The sequence below is a fragment of the Nerophis lumbriciformis genome, linkage group LG03 (assembly GCF_033978685.3).
Source record: "Nerophis lumbriciformis linkage group LG03, RoL_Nlum_v2.1, whole genome shotgun sequence".
Taxonomy (NCBI): Eukaryota; Metazoa; Chordata; class Actinopteri; order Syngnathiformes; family Syngnathidae; genus Nerophis; species Nerophis lumbriciformis.
In genome coordinates, this window is record NC_084550.2 from 64,929,200 (window position 1) to 64,943,286 (window position 14,087).

The 14,087-nt window shown below is 40.0% G+C and overlaps 1 protein-coding gene across 1 annotated transcript in view; it reads left to right on the forward strand.

Annotated features, from left to right (window-relative positions):
* ptger4c (prostaglandin E receptor 4 (subtype EP4) c) overlaps window positions 1-13,582 on the forward strand; it is a 30,356-nt gene extending 16,774 nt beyond the window's left edge. The window contains exon 2 of the mRNA XM_061930686.2: window positions 13,013-13,582. Coding sequence (XP_061786670.2) covers window positions 13,013-13,582 — 570 coding nt within the window. The remainder of the gene's footprint in view (window positions 1-13,012) is intronic.
* The last annotated feature ends 505 nt before the right edge of the window (window positions 13,583-14,087 follow it).

The window sequence follows — 14,087 nt, forward strand, 5'->3', positions numbered from 1 at the left end:
TAAAGATTTCAGTGTTTATAAGTACTTTTTCAGCACATTTAACAATACCGCAATAATGATTACCGTGATATGACATTTTCATATTAGTACACCCCTACTACTTATAGATAAAAAATGTTTAGGAATGTCCTCTCAAAAGTACAATATTGGTCTTTTGGAGGCCAGAAGTATACCTTTATACTATAAAAAGTGTACAAGGTAGGGATGTAACGATAAATCAGGCCTGGGCAATTATTTTGCCTCGGGGGGCCAAAGTTAGAGAAAAAAATGTGTCTGGAGGCCGGTATATCTTTTTTTTAGGAACACTAATACAAAACCTCACAATAATGTCTGATCGAATGCTAAAAACCTTTTGACAGACCGCCTTAAAGGGGAACATTATCACCAGACCTATGTAAGCGTCAATATATACCTTGATGTTGCAGAAAAAAGACCATATATTTTTTTAACCGATTTCCGAACTCTAAATGGGTGAATTTTGGCGAATTAAACGCCTTTCTAATATTCGCTCTCGGAGCGATGACGTCACAATGTGACGTCGCATCGGGAAGCAATCCGCCATTTTCTCGAACACTGAGTCAAATCAGCTCTGTTATTTTCCGTTTTTTCGACTGTTTTCCGTACCTTGGAGACATCATGCCTCGTCGGTGTGTTGTCGGAGGGTGTAACAACACGAACAGGGACGGATTCAAGTTGCACCAGTGGCCCAAAGATGCGAAAGTGGCAAGAAATTGGACGTTTGTTCCGCACACTTTACCGACGAAAGCTATGCTACGACAGAGATGGCAAGAATGTGTGGATATCCTGCGACACTCAAAGCAGATGCATTTCCAACAATAAAGTCAAAGAAATCTGCCGCCAGACCCCCATTGAATCTGCCGGAGTGTGTGAGCAATTCAGGGACAAAGGTACCTCGGTAGCACGGCAAGCAATGGCGGCAGTTTGTTCCCGCAGATGAGCGAGCTAAACCCCCCTGGATGTCTTGGCTCACACCGTCCCGAAGATGATCAAGAGAAGAATATCGACCCTAGCTTCCCTGGCCTGCTGACATGAGGGTATGTCTACAGAATATATTAATTGATGAAAATTGGGCTGTCTGCACTCTCAAAGTGCATGTTGTTGCCAAATGTATTTCATATGCTGTAAACCTAGTTCATAGTTGTTAGTTTCCTTTAATGCCAAACAAACACATACCAATCGTTGGTTAGAAGGCGATCGCCGAATTCGTCCTCGCTTTCTCCCGTGTCGCTGGCTGTCGTGTTGTTTTCGTCGGTTTCGCTTGCATACGGTTCAAACCGATATGGCTCAATAGCTTCAGTTTCTTCTTCAATTTCGTTTTCGCTACCCGCCTCCACACTACAACCATCCGTTTCAATACATGCGTAATCTGTTGAATCGCTTAAGCCGCTGAAATCCGAGTCTGAATCCGAGCTAATGTCGCTATAGCTTGCTGTTCTTTCCGCCATGTTTGTTTGTGTTGGCATCACTATGTGACGTCACAGGAAAATGGACGGGTGGTTAAAATCAGGCACTTTGAAGCTTTTTTTAGGGATATTGCATGATGGGTAAAATTTTGAAAAAAACTTCGAAAAATATAATAAGCCACTGGGAACTGATTTTTAATGGTTTTAACAATTCTGAAATTGTGATAATGTTCCCCTTTAAGAAACGGAATGGAATTTTTTTTTTTTTACTGAATGAGACACTCAGAATGTACATGAAAATACAGAATGTGGGATTTACAATATTAACTATGAACGATAAAACACTGAATATTGACAACATATGAACGTCACACCCCCTCTCGATCGACATATTTTACAATCAAGCGAAACGCAACACAAATGCAACAACCACAGTGAAATATGAACGCGAAGGGTTAAAAAACAACAACTACTATCTGATACATCACTAAGCTTTAGAACTTTGTTGTAAATAATTTCCTTCCGCGTCTGTCCCTGACACCCGCAATTCAAGCTGGCCGCTCTGGAAACACTCTGTGGAAATGCTCCCCACCCACACTGCTTGGTGCCTCGTCTGAGCTGCTGTGACTCAGATTACCATAGTAACTAATTAGATTACCACAGTAACTCGCATGTCATGCAAAAGCGCAGATTCCAACCATTTAAATACTTTGTATAGTTCAAGACTTACAGTCATTTGAAAACATCACTGCACATCATAATGGCACCTACACTTTCCATCTTAAAGATCTAAAAAAAACAATTTGAGTATGTCCGGCGGGCCAGATTGAAAAGCTTAACGGGCCGCATGCGGCCCCCGGGCCTTAATTTGCCCAGTGCTGCGATAAATGGTATAATGATAAACCGTGGTAAAATTCCAGACAGTTAGTTCGGTTTAAATGTTTAAAAACCGAAAAAACTTCATTTAGTAATGCATTTTAGGCAACACTGCTTACTTCCTGAACACTTAAAGGCCTACTGAAATGCGATTTTCTTATTTAAACGGGGATAGCAGGTCCATTCTATGTGTCATACTTGATCATTTCGCGATATTGCCATATTTTTGCTGAAAGGATTTAGTAGAGAACATCGACGATAAAGTTCGCAACTTTTGGTCGCTGATAAAAAAGCCTTGCCTGTACCGGAAGTAGCAGACGACATGCGCGTGACGTCACAGGTTGTGGAGCTCCTCACATCTGCACATTGTTTACAATCATGGTCACCAGCAGCGAGAGCGATTCGGACCGATAAAGCGACGATTTCCCCATTAATTTGAGCGAGGATGAAAGATTTGTGGATGAGGAAAGTGAGAGTGAAGGACTAGAGGGCAGTGGGAGCGATTCAGATAGGGAAGATGCTGTGAGAGGCGGGTGGGACCTGATATTCAGCTGGGAATGACTAAAACAGTAAAGAAACACAAGACATATATATACTCTATTAGCCACAACACAACCAGGCTTATATTTAATATGCCACAAATTAATCCCGCATAACAAACACCTCCCCCCTCCCGTCCATATAACCCGCCAATACAACTCAAACACCTGCACAACACACTCAATCCCACAGCCCAAAGTACCGTTCACCTCCCCAAAGTTCATACAGCACATATATTTCCCCAAAGTTACGTACGTGACATGCACATAGCGGTACGCACGTACGGGCAAGCGATCAAATGTTTGGAAGCCGCAGCTGCATGCGTACTCACGGTACCACGTCTGCGCATCCAACTCAAAGTCCTCCTGGTAAGAGTCTCTGTTGTCCCAGTTCTCCACAGGCCAATGGTAAAGCTTGACTGTCATCTTCCGGGAATGTAAACAATGAAACACCGGCTGTGTTATCCGGCACAACAGTCAGGGGGTGCATTCTACGGCTGGGGGGCGTTATCCGGCACAACACCTGCCGCAATACACCGCTTCCCACCTACAGCTTTCTTCTTTGCTGTCTCCATTGTTCATTGAACAAATTGCAAAAGATTCACCAACACAGATGTCCAGAATACTGTGGAATTTTGCGATGAAAACAGACGACTTAATAGCTGGCCACCATGCTGTCCCAAAATGTCCTTTACAATCCGTGACGTCACGTGCAGACGTCATCATACCGAGACGTTTTCAGCAGGATATTTTGGGCGAAATTTAAAATTGCACTTTAGTAAGCTAACCCGGCCGTATTGGCATGTGTTGCAATGTTAAGATTTCATCATTGATGTATAAACTATCAGACCGCGTGGTCGGTAGTAGTGGGTTTCAGTAGGCCTTTAAGTGCCGTAGCGCCTGCGCTCTAGAGCCGTTTGTCTCGCGAAACATGGCGGTGGGACTTTGTTTTGAAAATGTTCTCTCCGAGCTAACGGCGCCAATCGCTTTGTTTCACTTCATTTCAATCGCTTCTACTTCCGTGGAGTCTCGGTGTGTGTTTAAGAGCTTGCGCTCTTAAACACACAACAACTCCTCCGACAGCATTGCTGCTGTCGGAGGAGAAAAATATTTGATGTTGCAGTTTCATTTTAAACGTGCAGCTAGCGTCCTTCCATCAGCTGCTAGGACTGAGAGTTAGCATGCAGCAGGCGATGTGTCGTGAACGTTGCCACAACTTGTTTGTAAAGTCCTTAGTTTGTTTACTGGGATGCTCACTCCTCCTTTATTTAGCTGCTAACTTTGTCAGTGTTCAAATAACATCAATACTAGCTCAAATGTTTTGTAATCTCATTGAATTGAACGCAGGCTGAGTTGTCGGTGAGGCACAAAGATTGTGTGTTGGATGTGAGAGGCATCACTCCGGTTTATTTTTGTTACCCAAACTGTTGCACTGAAATACATGGTTGTTGTTTATTTGATTTCATCTTCTTTAGCCAAACTGCTTTGTGTTTTATATTGATATCAAATAGTAAACATGTTTTTTTACATTACTTGTTTTTTTTCATTCCACAAAGTAATTACTTTAATAACCATTATTAGGACATAGCATTTTGTTAATGTTTTATGGCATATAGTTAATACCTACATGATAGAGTTCTGCTCAAACCCTCCATGGATCTGCATGTACATGTACACACATTAGTACATGTAAATATAAGTACATAACTTAAAAAATACCTCTCTCTGTGAAAATGTAAAAATAGAGATAAAAGCATCATGTAATAAAAAAATCTGACATGCTGATACAATTAATGAACAAAAACACAAATGTTTGTCTTTAAATATATAGATAACGTTTATCTAGAGCCTTTTTATTAGATGATGGCGTCGCGTTCACACCCCAACACTGTTTTACATAACATAATGAATAATCATGATTTGTAATTGTAATTTCAATATTAAATATTTTGCCCATAATTGTGCAGTCCTATATGTAAGACATACTTGCCAACCCTACCGGAAAAGACTCCCGAAATTCAGCGCCTCTCCCGAAAACCTCCCGGAACAAATTTTCTCCCGAAAATCTCCCGAAATTCCGGCGGAGCTGGAGGCCACGCCCCCTCCAGGTCCATGCGGACCTGACCTGTTTTCACGTCTGCTTTCCCACAATATAAACAGCGTGCCTGCCCAATGACGTTATAACTGTAGAATGATCGAGGGCGAGTTCTTGGTTTCTTATGTGGGTTTATTGTTAGGCAGTTTCATTAACGTCCTCCCAGCGCGGTAACAACACACAACAACAGCAGTCACGTTTTCGTCTACCGTAAAGCAGTTTGTCTGCCGTAAACAGCAATGTTGTGACACTCTTAAACAGGACAATATTGCCATCTACTGTACATGCATATGTGACAATAACATCTAGGGCTTTTAGAGAGTGCAGTGCACAACTGCGCACACAACAAGGAGACGAAGCAGAATGCATCATCAGAGAGGGTGTTCAGCATGGTTAGAAAAATAGTGACAGAGAATAGAACAAGGATGGACAATTCAACCCTTAACTCAACAATGAGTGTTATGTGTGTGTATATGTGTAAATAAATGAACACTGAAATTCAATTATTTCTTTTATATATACATATATATATATATATATATATATATATATATATAATAAAATAAATATATATATATATATATAGCTAGAATTCAAGCAGTAGTAAATGGATGGATGGATAGCTGGAATTCACTGAAAGTCAAGTATTTCTTATATATGTGTATATATATACATATATATATGTGTGTGTGTGTATATATATATATATATATATATATATATATATATATATATATATATATATCAGTGACGTGCAGTCACTAGAGGCAGGTGAGGCCCCGCCTCACCTGCCTCATGGAAAGAAAAAAAATGTAAAAAGAAAAAAAATTAATTAAATTGTTATATGTATCCAGTGATTATACGATAAAGTTATTTTCCATTTAACTTCATCAGTTTTAGATTATGTTTATTCAAAATCGCTGAATTTTCACATTTGCCGTTCAAATAATGAGAAGAGACGGTGCGGTGATCAGCAGCCAGTTGAGGCACGTCACTCAGTGCCTCAACATGGATTCCGGACTCGGCTAACTGCTGGCCTGCTGTGCAGTGAGACCGTATTGCTATATGAACTATATTATACATTTCCATAGTTTAGTTAGCTGAGGTATATACTGTACAGTGTATTTTGTCAACAACTCTATGTGTGTAACGTATTTCTTGTGCTGAGCGATCATAAAACGGCTGCAAAAGACGCACTGGCTGAGGCTCCAGTAATCCCGCCTCCTGCACCCCCGCCGTAGAATTGTTATATCAACTAAAGCCCACACTTAAACTTTCCACGTGCAAGATTTAATCTATTTAAAAAAGTTATTTCATAAGAAGCCAAAAAGTGCAAAAACAATAATGTTCGTGTTGGAGGAGTTGTGAATGACTGCAGGGCCACAACATTAGGTGCACCTGCAGATTGCAGGTGTATCTAATTCACAACTCCTCCAACACGAACATTATTGTTTTTGCACTTTTTGGCTTCTTATTAAATAACTTTTGTAACCTATTTTCATGGGCTTTCCTCTTTGTGATGTTAAGTTCCTGTTATGCGCTGTTATACAGTATATGCCTTGAGCTCTTATTTTGAAGGCGCTAAGAGCTGAAGTGATGACACGGAGTGGAGCGGAAGTTTTTGAAAGAAGGTAAATAAAGTGGTCCTCGTGTAAACTGGAGCCTCCGTGTTTGTTATTTTGTAGTTTCATACAGTATAGGCGACATTTATAAACCCTCGGTTACACTTTTTTAAATAGATTCAATCTTGCACGTGGAAAGTTGAAGTGAGGGCTTTAGTTGATATAACACTCCCGTCAGGGGTGCATTAATCCAGCACAACAGCGGCGCATGGACTTAATTTATAAGTAAAGGTAACACCATAATAACGTTTTTTTTATTAAATGTGCTTTTTTGTGTGCTACAGTTTGTATGTGTAAAGTTAAAGTTAAGTTAAAGTACCAATGATTGTCACACACACACTAGGTGTAATGAAATTTGTCTTCTGCATTTGACCCATCCCCTTGATCACCCCCTGGGAGGTGAGGGGAGCAGTGGGCAGCAGCGCCCGGGAATCATTTTTGGTGATTTAACCCCCAATTCCAACCCTTGATGCTGAGTGCCAAGCAGGGAAGAATGCTGGTATGAGCTTTTAAACATAACCCGTTAACTGCTGCCAATCAAATGGTGAATAAGATACTCTTTAGGGTTCATATGTTTGTAAATCTGACTGTGATGAAGTCAGTGCCTCACCAGCCATCAACCTCACCGCACGTCACTGATATATATATATATATATATATATATATATATATATATATATATATATATATATATATATATGTATATATATATGTATATATATATATATATATATATATGAAATACTTGACTTGGTGAATTCTAGCTGTAAATATACTCCACCCCTCTTAACCACGCCCCCACCCCCACCCCTGACCACACCCCGCCCCCACCCCCCGAAATCGGAGGTCTCAAGGTTGGCAAGTATGATGTAAGACTTGACCTCATATACTGTATGAACACTATTTTTATCTATATGGACAAAAAGTGCATTTACGTCTTATGTCCATAAGGTGCCATCATTCACATGTATTTGTATTTATTTATAGTATTATTTTGTTTCTGCCATATTACTTTGTTTATAATGCTTGTGTTGCTTTCATATGCACATTCAACCTTCTACCTGAGGTACATATATACATTTCTATTTTTTGTGGGGGGTTTTTTTTTAGATAAAACTTGGTTCAAGGATTTCAGTATAAGTAGTTTTTGAAAATTTTGAGCACATTTAAAATTACTGCGATAATAATGATAACCGTGATAATTTTGGTGATAATAACCGTAATACAAAATTTTCATACCGTGACATCCCTAGTCTCAATCAATCAATCAATGTTTATTTATATAGCCCTAAATCACAAGTGTCTCAAAGGGCTGCACAAGCCACAACGACATCCGCGGTACAGAGCCCACATAAGGGCAAGGAAAAACTCACAACCCAGTGGGACGTCGATGTGAATGACTATGAGAAACCTTGGAGAGGACCGGATGCAATGGACGTCGAGTGGGTCTGACATAATATAGTGAAAGTCCAGTCCATAGTGGATCCAACATAATAGTGTAGTACAAGGTAATGTCAGTACAAACCTACTCTTTCAACTCTAAGGGTATCTGCTGCATTAAAATATGTTTAGCTCATAGACAATACCTATTACTGTATTAGTATTGTTTGTTTGAACATTTGATTTAGTTGAGAAACTTTCTGTCATGGCATCCAGTTTATTCTCTACTCTATTAGTAGTGTTTGTGAGCAGAACTAAACGTAAAGAAAGGACAAGAGATAACATTAGTTTGTGTTCTTTTGTGGTTGCTATGCCTAAATATAACTAGAAGACCTGCTTGTGCAAATAAACTAACGTCATGTTAAGTCCTAGTAATAAATATTGTTATTGTTGGTCCAATCCACCGTACTTTTATTCTCCATTTTCATAACAGAAACTAAAACGTATTTGTTGTTGTGGAGGAAAGACAAGTGTTTTATTCTACACGGATGACCACATTATAACATCTTTGGTGATATTTGCATCAAGAAAATATCCGCCATAGTATTAATAAAGTAGTTTAACAAATCTCAACAGCATATACTGAGTCTTGTTATCATTAGCAAACATTGCTGAACAACAGGGACATCTACAGCTAAATAATGAGACAAAATATCAACTTCACAGCATAAAAACAACTGCAGACATGAACTGTAGATGAAACTAATATTTGTAGCAGGAAATCAACTGCAAACAAACTTATCATTTTTCTCATTAGCGTCACGATCACAGCAGCACTCGTTATGTCAATCAAATACGTTACTTAGCGATGCACCAATAAGTCCAACTTTGTCTTTCACCCATTAATGTTTAATGTGTGAACCCCCTCACATGTAAAGACATGATGTGCCCCCAATCTTTTCTTCTCTAAATCCTTGTAAGTGTCAAATTAAGTGAGGTAGCAGTAACCTCTTGGTGATGATAAATGGTTTAGTTAAAATATTATTTTTAAGAGTATAAAAATCCACTCCATCCTACAAACCCCGTTTCCATATGAGTTGGGAAATTGTGTTAGATGTAAATATAAACGGAATACAATGATTTGCAAATCATTTTCAACCCATATTCAGTTAAATATGCTACAAAGACAACATATTTGATGTTCAAACTGATAAACATTTTTTTTTTGTTGCAAATAATCATTAACTTTAGAATTTGATGCCAGCAACACGTGACAAAGAAGTTGGGAAAGGTTGCAATAAATACTGATAAAGTTGAGGAATGCTCATCAAACACTTATTTGGAACATCCCACAGGTGAACAGGAAAATTGGGAACAGGTGGATGCCATGATTGGGTATGAAAGTAGATTCCATGAAATGCTCAGTCATTCACAAACAAGGATGGGGCGAGGGTCACCACTTTGTCAACAAATGCGTGAGCAAATTGTTGAACAGTTTAAGAAAAACCTTTCTCAACCAGCTATTGCAAGGAATTTAGGGATTTCACCATCTACGGTCCGTAATATCATCAAAGGGTTCAGAGAATCTGGAGAAATCACTGCACGTAAGCAGCTAAGCCTGTGACCTTCGATCCCTCAGGCTGTACTGCATCAGCAAGCGACATCAGTGTGTAAAGGATATCACTACATGGGCTCAGGAACACTTCAGAAACCCACTGTCAGTAACTACAGTTGGTCGCTACATCTGTAAGTGCAAGTTAAAACTCTCCTATGCAAGGCGAAAACCGTTTATCAACAACACTCAGAAACGCCGTCGGCTTCGCTGGGCCTGAGCTCATCTAAGATGGACTGATACAAAGTGGAAAAGTGTTCTGTGGTCTGACGAGTCCACATTTCAAATTGTTTTTGGAAACTGAGGACGTCGTGTCCTCCGGACCAAAGAGGAAAAGAACCATCCGGATTGTTATAGGCGCAAAGTTGAAAAGCCAGCATCTGTGATGGTATGGGGGTGTATTAGTGCCCAAGACATGGGTAACTTACACATCTGTGAAGGCACCATTAATGCTGAAAGGTACATACAGGTTTTGGAGCAACATATGTTGTCATCCAAGCAACGTTACCATGGACGCCCCTGCTTATTTCAGCAAGACAATGCCAAGCCACGTGTTACATCAACGTGGCTTCATAGTAAAAGAGTGCGGGTACTAGACTGGCCTGCCTGTAGTCCAGACCTGTCTCCCATTGAAAATGTGTGGCGCATTATGAAGCCTAAAATACCACAACAGAGACCCCCGGACTGTTGAACAACTTAAGCTGTACATCAAGCAAGAATGGGAAAGAATTCCACCTGAGAAGCTTCAAAAATGTGTCTCCTCAGTTCCCAAGTGCAAGTGTAGTGCATTCAATTGAATATGGGTTGAAAAGGATGTGCAAATCATTGTATTCCGTTTATATTTACATCTAACACAATTTCCCAACTCATATGGAAACGGGGTTTGTATTTTAAATATTTTTTCATGATCGCTTTTATATTTGCCTGTAAACCTTTCAAAATAAGCCTAAATCTGCACTGATGCAGGTAAATAAGCAGTAATCTAATGGGCTTGAAAGCCAGAAGTGCCTCTAGGTCATGTGATTGCAACCCACCTATAGAACATGAATAAACCTATTTTAATAAGATTTATTTTGGGTACCTGTGTCAATGATCAGTGAAAAGCTACAAGCTTAAATTCTCGAATAAACCAACTAATGGGTTAAAAGTAGTCATGTCCGATAATGGCTTTTTGCCGATATCCGATATTCCGATATTGTCCAACTCTTTAATTACCGATACCGATATCAACCGATACATACAGTCGTGGAATTAACACATTATTATGCCTAATTTGGACAACCAGGTATGGTGAAGATAAGGTACTTTTAAAAAAATTAATAAAATAAAATAAGATAAATAAATTAAAAACATTTTCTTGAATAAAAAAGAAAATAAAAACAGTTACATAGAAACTAGTAATGAATGAAAATGAGTAAAATTAACTGTTAAAGGTTAGTACTATTAGTGGACCAGCAGCACGCACAATCATGTGTGCTTACGGACTGTATCCCTTGCAGACTGTATTGATATATATTGATATATAATGTAGGAGCCAGAATATTAATAACAGAAAGAAACAACCCTTTTGTGCGAATGAGTGTGAATGGGGAAAGAGGTTTTTTGGGTTGGTGCACCTAATTGTAAGTGTATCTTGTGTTTTTTAAGGTTGATTTAATAAAAAAACGATACCGATAATCAAAAAACCGATACCGATAATTTCCGATATTACATTTTAATGCATTTATCGGCCGATAATATCAGCAGGCCGATATTATCGGACATCTCCAGTTAGAAGTGTATTATTTATTTACAAAACCTGTTGCTTTTCCAAAGTATCAATGTTGGTATTGGCAATATCAGTAACTGTTTTACAAAACCCAAAACCAGTGAAGTTGGCACGTTGTGTAAATGGTAAATAAAAACAGAATACAATGATTTGCAAATCATTTTCAACTTATATTCAATTGAATAGACTGCAAGACAAGATATTTCACGTTCGAACTGGTAAACTTTGTTATTTTTGGCAAATATTAGCTCATTTGGAATTTGATGCCTGCAACATGTTTCAAAAAAGCTGGCACAAGTGGCAAAAAAGACTGAGAAAGTTGAGGAATGCTCATCAAACACTTATTTGGAACATCCCACAAGTGAACAGGCTCATTGGGAACAGGTGGGTGCCATGATTGGGTAAAAAAGCAAACAAGGATGGGGCGAGGGTCACCACTTTGTCAACAAAGGCCTGAGCAAATTGTCCAACAGTTTAAGAACAACTATTGCAAGGAATTTAGGGATTTCCCCATCTACGGTCCGTAATATCATCAAAAGGTTCAGAGAATCTGGAGAAATCACTGCACGTAAGCGATGATATTACGGACCTTCGATCCTTCAGGCGGTACTGCATCAAAAAGCGATATCGGTGTGTAAAGGATATCACCACATGGGCTCAGGAACACTTCAGAAACCCACTGTCAGTAACTACAGTTGATCGCTACATCTGTAAGTGCAAGTTAAAACTCTCCTATGCAAGGCGAAAACCGTTTATCAACAACACCCAGAAACGCCGTCGGCTTCGCTGGGCCTGAACTCATCTAAGATGGACTGATACAAAGTGGAAAAGTGTTCTGTGGTCTGACGAGTCCACATTTCAAATTGTTTTTGGAAACTGTGGACGTCGTGTCCTCCGGACCAAAGAGGAAAAGAACCATCCGGATTGTTATAGGCGCAAAGTTGAAAAGCCAGCATCTGTGATGGTATGGGGGTGTATTAGTGCCCAAGACATGGGTAACTTACACATCTGTGAAGGCGCCATTAATGCTGAAAGGTACATACAGGTTTTGGAGCAACATATGTTGCCATCCAAGCAACGTTACCATGGACGCCCCTGCTTATTTCAGCAAGACAATGCCAAGCCACGTGTTACATCAACGTGGCTTCATAGTAAAAGAGTGCGGGTACTAGACTGGCCTGCCTGTAGTCCAGACCTGTCTCCCATTGAAAATGTGTGGCGCATTATGAAGCCTAAAATACCACAACAGAGACCCCCGGACTGTTGAACAACTTAAGCTGTACATCAAGCAAGAATGGGAAAGAATTACACCTGAAAAGCTTCAAAAATGTGTCTCCTCAGTTCCCAAACGTTTACTGAGTGTTGTTAAAAGGAAAGGCCATGTAACACAGTGGTAAAAATGCCCCTTTTTTGCAATGTGTTGCTGCCATTAAATTCTAAGTTAATGATTATTTGCAAAAAAAAATTACGTTTCTCAGTGTGAACATTAAATATCTTGTCTTTGCAGTCTATTCAATTGAATATAAGTTGAAAAGGATTTGCAAATCATTGTATTCTGCTTTTATTTACCATTTACACAACGTGCCAACTTCACTGGTTTTGGGTTTTGTATTTGAGCTGCATGATTATTTCTCATCTATATGATTGCCAATGTTTGTGATGTTTTCAATAATATTATTTTCCTTCTATTTGTCAGGTGAGAATCTTTGTCAACCAGATTTTCGATCCTGCGTACATTTCTGCTGGCGGGAATCCCGACTACCGCAGCGACCTGTTGGCCATCCGTTTTGCCTCCTTCAACCCCATTCTGGACCCGTGGGTGTACATCCTGTGCAGGAAGAACCTGCTCCTCAAAGGTTGTGGGCGGCTGAAGCGGGCGATGACCCGAGTGAAAGAAAGCGCCGGTGACAACATAGGCTGGGTCGGGGGTCAGGACTCCCCGCCGTCTTTGAACACAAACGACACCAGCTACGCGTCGCTGCGCAGGAAAGACGTGGAGCAGCGAGCGGCCGTCGGGAACGCTCGGTCTTTCACGGACTTCGCCCTGAGACACGCGTGGGACTACGACACGGCTCGGGTCAACTTCCACCCGTTCAGCGTCGAACCGACCGCCGTGCAAGGAGGCGAAGAGGAAGTAGCGGCCGATCCGAAGCAGGAGTCGGAGTCGGTGAAGGCGTCACCGGGACATGCGCACGCCAGAAGAGGCGAGATGGTCACGTGCACATTCAGCACCCCGAGCTCATGTCAGTCACTGAAATACCTTTAATGAACTGCTTTTTAGAACTCTTTAGAATGGTCTCAACTAGAGATGTCCGATAATGGCTTTTCTGCCCATTTCCGATATTGTCCAACTCTTAATTACCGATATCAACCGAAACCAATATATACAGTCGTGGAATTAACACATTATTATGCCTAATTTGGTAGTGATGCCCCGCTGGATGCATTAAACAATGTAACTTTACCATGAATTGATTAACTTAAGCAAGTTGAAAAACTTATTCGGGTGTTACCATTTAGTGGTCAATTGTACGGAATATGTACTGTACTGTGCAATCTACTAATACAAGTTTCAATCAATCAATCAATCAAAAAGACCAATCTAAGTGTAAGACTAGATCTCACCAATCTAAGTCTAAGACTAGATGTGACCAATCTAAGTCTAAGACTAGATGTGACTAATCTAAGTCAAAGACTAGATCTGACCAATCTAAGTCAAAGACTAGATGTGACCAATCTAAGTCAAAGACTAGATCTGACCAATCTAAGTC